Source organism: Mustelus asterias, chromosome 23 (assembly GCF_964213995.1).
Source record: "Mustelus asterias chromosome 23, sMusAst1.hap1.1, whole genome shotgun sequence".
Classification (NCBI taxonomy): domain Eukaryota; kingdom Metazoa; phylum Chordata; class Chondrichthyes; order Carcharhiniformes; family Triakidae; genus Mustelus; species Mustelus asterias.
The window spans coordinates 40,162,365-40,169,993 of NC_135823.1; the positions used below are offsets into that span (position 1 = coordinate 40,162,365).

General features: G+C 41.6%; 1 protein-coding gene across 2 annotated transcripts in view; it reads left to right on the forward strand.

Annotated features, from left to right (window-relative positions):
• Positions 1-6,444, forward strand: part of LOC144510663 (BTB/POZ domain-containing protein KCTD5-like) — a 67,633-nt gene extending 61,189 nt beyond the window's left edge. For both annotated transcript variants that reach the window (XM_078240351.1, XM_078240352.1), the window contains 2 exons: positions 2,171-2,201; positions 5,831-6,444. In XM_078240351.1, coding sequence (XP_078096477.1) covers positions 2,171-2,200 — 30 coding nt within the window. In that variant the 3' untranslated portion in view covers position 2,201; positions 5,831-6,444. The remainder of the gene's footprint in view (positions 1-2,170; positions 2,202-5,830) is intronic.
• Positions 6,445-7,629: the final 1,185 nt, after the last annotated feature.

Here is a 7,629-nt window from a genome sequence, read left to right on the forward strand (position 1 = left end):
GAGTGGAGCGGATTGTATAACATATTTTGCAAATGACCTTCTCCACCTATTTCTATTGGGCACGATGTATAATCTTTTGTTATTGCTGATACGATACTTGATTATAGTTTGAAAGTTTAAATTGCCTACAATATTCTTTTTCCTTCCTGTTTATATTTTTGCATGCTGCATGTTGAATCCAGAGTGAAGATGAAGAAACGGATTGCGAAATGAATGACTCAGATTAATTTGAAATAAAATGTACTGGTGAGCACTGGCTACCTATAGAAACCCCCACAAACCCCTCATTTTCCCCCAGTTTGCCCTTGCCCTTGTAGAGCTGCCACCTGTGACCCTGCACTGGACCAGCCTGGATGCTCATGTGCCTGATAGTATGGTATTGTGCAATGTGTTGCCCTAGTGTTACATGCTCTGCTGTGCTTCAGGCAGAGATGCTTGGTACAGTCAGCTGTGGGGAGCCAGACTTCAATTTAGAGGACAATTGTAAAAAGCATATACCAAAAATCCAATTTTGTATCCCTTTGTCCTGCTGCCAGTTGTACGTGTCTACATGTCTCCTACACTGGGTGCTCCACGTGCTAAAATGTTGGCAATCAAAAACATTCCCCTGCCCAGGTAACACAGACCCTGCACACCAGCTCCTTCAAGAATGTAACTCAAATCTGTCCAGCTCATTGACACACGGTCTTTTGAATTTGTGGTACTGCCGCTGGCTCTGTTTCAGGGTGGAAACGTGGGAGGGAGCAAGCTATTGCCAATTTATTTCTAGCTTGAGCAAATTCAGAATACTGCCCCCAATCCGTCCTCTGTTTTTATCACCAAGATCTCTCACCATTCAGAATAGACTCTGAACTAATATACATGGGCTGTAGTGACAGCCAGGAAGTCAGTTCTCAGTCCTGCAGCAGTAATATGAGCCTTTCGGCAGGTTGCCCAGGCATTGCCTTCTGACCACAAGAAGGAGAACCTTTTGACAATCTGCCTGAGAAAAATCTCCCATTCCAGTGAGTGCTGCTCTCAGTAACTAGAAACCTTGTTTCACATTAACTCAGGTTTTAGTTTAAACAACATTACAGTTTTGAAGATGAACATTCCAAGAGAAGTGTATATTCATTCCTTACCCTGCTGGTCCATAATTGGTACTATAAACATCTTTACCCTCGAATCTTTTACTGATGGCTGCATTTTATGACTAGCCCTATAGATACAAAATGCAGCCCCCACAGATTCATTCAGATTTTTATCTGTTACATTTGTAGAAGATGGAACCTACTGTGTCACAAAACCCAGGCTCTGACTTCAGCTCTGGTGCTGACTAGGCCAGAATGGGCTGCAGCGATGATGTGATTAGCCTCAGTGCTCCATGGTTCTTAGTTTTTATCAGCCTCCATTGATGACCTTCTGGAAATGAGTGCACGCCTGTGTGCGATAGTCTCTGCAGAACAGGAATCATCTGTGATGCTGTCAATTGAATATGCTGACGATACTTAGTGTTCCATTTTGTATGTGAAAAAAATGCATCCTCATGTAACAGTTGATATGGACACTTGCCACTTGAACACTTAGTTCTGTACTGCTACTGATTGGGACATTTTCATATTTTTGATGGAGAGATGCAAGAAAGCCAGGGTATGGGATGAACCGCTGTCCTGTCGCTGTACTCCTACTCCTAATGCCTGGAAAAACTTGCTCTGAATTTTCCACATTTGCTTTCCCCCTTCCTCTGGTGGTGCTGCTGACTTTGGAATCACAGTTCCTCGGAAGCAGTTCCCCTTGAACATTTGTGAATTTAAACAAGCATCAGTTGAGTATTTAAGCACAGCAGGCATCGGAATTTAACCCAGTCCTCCTGTCAAATCATATCCACACATCCAGTAGGACCTCAATCACATTCAGAAGCAGAACCCCTGGGTAATTGTTTTCTTCTCCCTCAGGAAGTGTGTTAGAGCACATGAGTAGTGTGACTTACCTTCCCTGGTAGTCCAAAGGCAGGAGGTTATACCAAGGTGCAGCTGACTCAGTCTGTTCAGTTACTTTGTTAATCTATTGGATGGACAAATGGACTAAAGATCTAAACAGTTGCAATGTTGACAGTGGGCTGTGTTGCCAAGATCGTATATGACTATTAATACCGGGTTTCTCTCATTTATATTTTTACTTTCTCTTACAGATTCTGCAAGAGCGAGGATCACGAATGTGAAGTCAGTACTGTATTGGCCGAAGAAGCAATTTTAAGTTATTTTACTTTCTGGGGAAATGCAAGATGGAGCAGCCATGGTGTTATTCAAAACCTGGCCTCTGACATGAACATTTCTTGCAAAACCTTTAAACCTGGAACTCCCTCTCTTTCTGCCTCCACTGTACTAAGACTGAGTTTTCTTACTGATGGTAAAAATTTCAAGAGTTAGAAGCGTTAATGCATTATAAAGACAGCTGTATATCAAAGCATGTCTTACTAGCTAGGAGCAGCAGTAACACCTCAGCAATGGGATACGTCTGGCCAGAGGCGTACTCTGGTTCCATGTCCGACTCCTTGGATTAGATCAATGAATACTATTTGCAAAAGAATAAGATTAAAATGATTACTATTCTGCAAAAAAGCTGAACTGAGTATACAACAGAGATTACAGTTTATTGATATTGGAGTAAAGGCTGTGCCATATTCAACAGACACTTCCACTTAGTGACTCCTCGATTAAACTAATTTATTTAGAAATGGTTAGGTAGGCATCAGGGGGGAAAGCAGATTTAGTGGCTGGGTCATTGTCACTCACTGTACTTGTAAATCGGCTGCTTCATTTTGCTGGATGTTCTGTGGATGCTTGAGATGGGTCCAAGCAGTTCCAGCTGGAATTTGATGTTTTATTAAGGAAGTTAGTCAAGGCTGTCTATTGAAAACAGTTTATATTAAAGATCATTGGGAAAACAAACGAGTACAAAAAACTGTCAAATCCTAAAGGGATATTTTTAAACTCGTCGCATGGTGTATTGCTTTTTATTTTAATAATTGCTGTTTTAAACACCTAAGAGTGGTTTGTATGCTTTTGGATTCCCACATATGTACATATATATTTCTAGGGTCCTTGTGTATTATTAAAGACCTATAGGTTGAGCTGTTAAATCTTTCCAGTATGTTCTAAACCTTTATATTAAAAAACCGAGCCGAAGCCAACACATCAACTTGTTGAAATTTCAGCTGCTTTCAGAACAATATTTCAACAATGTTTGTGGTCAGTTCTCATTGTTGTAAACCATTGAGACCTGTCTCATTTTTAGTACATTTTAATTTGACTTTCTTCAAGAACATTGTCCATGTTCATTGGCCATTTAAACAAAAATCACCTCAAAACAATTATGCAAAAAGACTATTAAATCGAGCTGTTTGTGCTAACTAGGGAATTCCTTTTCACAAGTCTGTAGCAGAGGTTAAGGGCTTCTACTCCCTCTCCCGTTCTCTTAAGGTCTAGTTTTCTCTTTCATTTTCTTTTTTAATCTAATGTGGAAACTGTCTGTGGGGGCCATTAATACCCATGCCCTCTGACGGAGCCTTGATTTGTGTGCTCCACTATGAACCTTACAATTAACCTCCATATTCCAAAACAAAGGATGGGCAATTGGTCAGATTTCCTGTTTCTGTGTGCACAAATTGAAAACAGGATCTAATTCAGTTATTTCCATAATGAAATAGCCTCCTTAACAATCCCTCTGTAAATTCTCAAAAGAAAATTTACCATGTGGGTGAGAGTGCTGGGTACCTATTGAGTGATACCCCAGCAAGAGGGGGAGAAGCGAAATAATAGTCATGTTCCCCTGCTTTACACTTACTGGGCTGAACCAACAGCATTACACCTTCAGCTCCACGTACCATTTCCATTGTGTTTACACAGCCGCACGTACCGTTTCCATTGTGTTTACACAGCCCCACGTACCGTTTCCATTGTGTTTACACAGCCCCACGTACCATTTCCATTGTGTTTACACAGCCCCACGTACCATTTCCATTGTGTTTACACAGCCCCACGTACCATTTCCATTGTGTTTACACAGCCCCACGTACCATTTCCATTGTGTTTACACAGCCCCACGTACCATTTCCATTGTGTTTACACAGCCCCACGTACCATTTCCATTGTGTTTACACAGCCCCACGTACCATTTCCATTGTGTTTACACAGCCCCACGTACTATTTCCATTGTGTTTACACAGCCCCACGTACCATTTCCATTGTGTTTACACAGTCCCACACACCATTTCCACTTGTTTACACAGCCCCACGTACCGTTTCCATTGTGTTTACACAGCCCCACGTACCATTTCCATTGTGTTTACACAGCCCCACGTACCATTTCCATTGTGTTTACACAGCCCCACGTACCATTTCCATTGTGTTTACACAGCCCCACGTACCATTTCCATTGTGTTTACACAGCCCCACGTACCATTTCCATTGTGTTTACACAGCCCCACGTACCATTTCCATTGTGTTTACACAGCCCCACGTACCATTTCCATTGTGTTTACACAGCCCCATGTACCATTTCCATTGTGTTTACACAGCCCCACGTACTATTTCCATTGTGTTTACACAGCCCCACGTACCATTTCCATTGTGTTTACACAGTCCCACACACCATTTCCACTTGTTTACACAGCCCCACGTACCGTTTCCATTGTGTTTACACAGCCCCACGTACCATTTCCATTGTGTTTACACAGCCCCACGTACCATTTCCATTGTGTTTACACAGCCCCACGTACCATTTCCATTGTGTTTACACAGCCCCACGTACCATTTCCATTGTGTTTACACAGCCCCACGGACCATTTCCATTGTGTTTACACAGCCCCACGTACCATTTCCATTGTGTTTACACAGTCCCACACACCATTTCCACTTGTTTACATAGTCCACGTAGTATTTCCATTGAGTTTATGCAGTCCCGTGCACTACTTTCACTTGAGTTTACACGATCTGCACTGTTTCCCCTTGTGTTTACGCAATCCTGTGCACCGTCTGCCCTTGTATTTATGCAGTCCCACACATCATTTCTACTCAAGTTTTCATAACCCTATATACTGTTTCCCTGATATTTGTGTCAATCTGTGCACTGTTTTTCCAATCCTGCAATTTTCCCTGATGTTTATGCCAATCTGTGCACTGTCATTCCTTGTGTTTATGCAGTCCTGGGCATAATTTGTCCTGTGTTTACGTAGTTCTTGTGCTGTTACCCCATGTGTTTATGAAATCACAGGCATAGTTTCCCCTTAAATTTATGCAGTCTTTTGTTAGAACAGTGAAAATTGAGACAGGGCGTGGGTGAAAAATATATTCAAAATTATGTAAGATGGGACATGATTGATGAAAACTGACTGTTCACTAATAAGGAGCCATAGATACAAGGTTAAATGTAATAAATTTAGAACAGAGAGCAGGAAATAAATTAAGAGTTAAGACTGTGGAATTCACTTCCAGAGTTGATGGCTGGGGAATAAGCTGTCAATATTTCAAAATAATTGGATAGGTGGATATAGGAGAAGGGGAGATGGGATATAGGAAACGGTGGGTAAATGTGATTAAAACCCTTTGCTCATGTGGAGGGTAAACACTGACATGTATTTGTTGGACTGAATGGCCTATTTCTGTTTGTAACTTTAATGTATTTCTATATCTGTTTGTAGTTGGTATTTAAATGGTTAAATTCATTGCTCTGATTGTTTTTGGTGGGAGAGAGGAAGGAAAATAATTTTATGGCTCTGTCTACAACTGACCGATACAGACCAGCTGGTCCTAGGTTTGTTATCTGAACTGTTGACTTTGTGTTTGATCAGCAAAGCAGGAGGGACTACAATTTGCCCCAGCATCTAGCCTAAGAAGGAGAAATATTAGCCTGAGTTCCTGCTTCTGATCACTGTCCAGGTCAACGGTGCCTCATAGTCAAACAGCCTGTCAACGCTTAAGCTGTCGGTGAGGGCTAGCCACTGGGATTACTGGAGACTGACTGACACCTTTGCAAACTGTGCACCAGCGCACAGCTAAAACCATCAGCACATTAGGAGAAGAGAAAATGTTGACTTGGTCCATTTCAAGCCAAGGCTGTGGACAGCACAATTTCTTATCTCTAAATAGTTCAGGAATGGAGGCAATGAGAGAGAATCTGCTAAGGGCTGTGCTTATGTTCAAGGGGAGTCTGTTCCTTATAACAATTGCAAAAATATGGTTGGTTGATTTGGGGAATAGAATCCACAAACTGTTATCAACATATGCTGACTTTGATTCCTGAAAGAAAATGGAGAGCTTTGGGGAGTGTCATCAGCTGAACTATGTATTCCTGTTCATTCTTCCAAAATGTATTCTTCAATTTTTGTTATAAATCTACAGAAGCTGAAAATTATTTTGTAAATTGTTGGGTTTGGTTGAACACAATAAAAGCCAGTCCCTTGCTCTTGAGTGCAATGGTATCTAATACTCGTATACTGTTTGATCATACTGAAATATCCCAAACCTCTTCTCAGAATCAGTGGAAGTACAGTGACATTTGGGAAAGTGCAGCTGCCTTTCTGTGCCTACTTCCCATATTCCGCAACAAGACAGGAAACTGGGAACACTGGCAGTACCAGGTAATGTGACAGGATAGGGCCTTGTGTCATCTGAAGCATGACAGTACCCTTGCTGCCTGAATTGAGAGTCCTACAATGTTTTGGCCCATGGATGGGAGAGTTACCAAGAGCATCAAGTCAGCAATATCTGTAACTGCCAGAGTGAAAATTGGCCTAGAAAGAACATGAGTTTGATAGTTATCCTACTAAATTGACTGGTTGGGGGGCACAATTTTGTAATTGGTCTCAGCTTCTAAGCAGGTGTGGAAGAATCCAACCCCTATCTCTCATTCACTAAGAAGTGTGTTTGTAAGTCAAGGCAAGACTGAGGCTGAAATGCCCTCTACACTTGGGCCTTAAAAATGCTCTTTGTCTAAGCTCTTAGCTGAAGATTATCTGCTCGAGGTCATCAACCCAGAGAGAGCAAGAAGAGACTGTGCCTGCAAAAATGAAGGGGGGAAAGTTGGAGTGGGTGATTTGGGTATTAAATCCCAAAGACCTCCCTAGATTTCTGCCTGGGTTCAGAATTTTTCAACCATTCTAGACATCCTGGGAAAATAGAACATTAAAACTGTCATTCTCTTCATTTCAAGCTTTTGTGTCCCCACATCCCCATCCAAATCTTATCAATAAGTGAAAGTTAATTAGCTGCGGAATACTAAGTCTGGCTATCTGCCCCATAACTTTTCCTATAATTGATTTATTTCGATCCAGTCCATTAAATGGACATAATGACTTAATCTGAAAACTTTGTGTTTAACTTGCACTTAAACTACTGTTCTTGGCCTGATGTGTGTATGGAGAAGATGGTGGAGAAGGAAGTGGGGATTGCAGAAGTTCACATCTTGGTTCAGTAGACTTGCATAGTATTCAGATACAGTAACTTGGGTTGAGTTCAAAAGTATTACCACCACCAGATAGGTCAGAAATTACCCAAACTCTGAAAAGTGCAAAGCTGCAGCCTCCTACTCTTAATTGAGATGAGTTACTTTTCTTAATTTCCACCTGAATCAGCATTTGTCAGCCTGCCT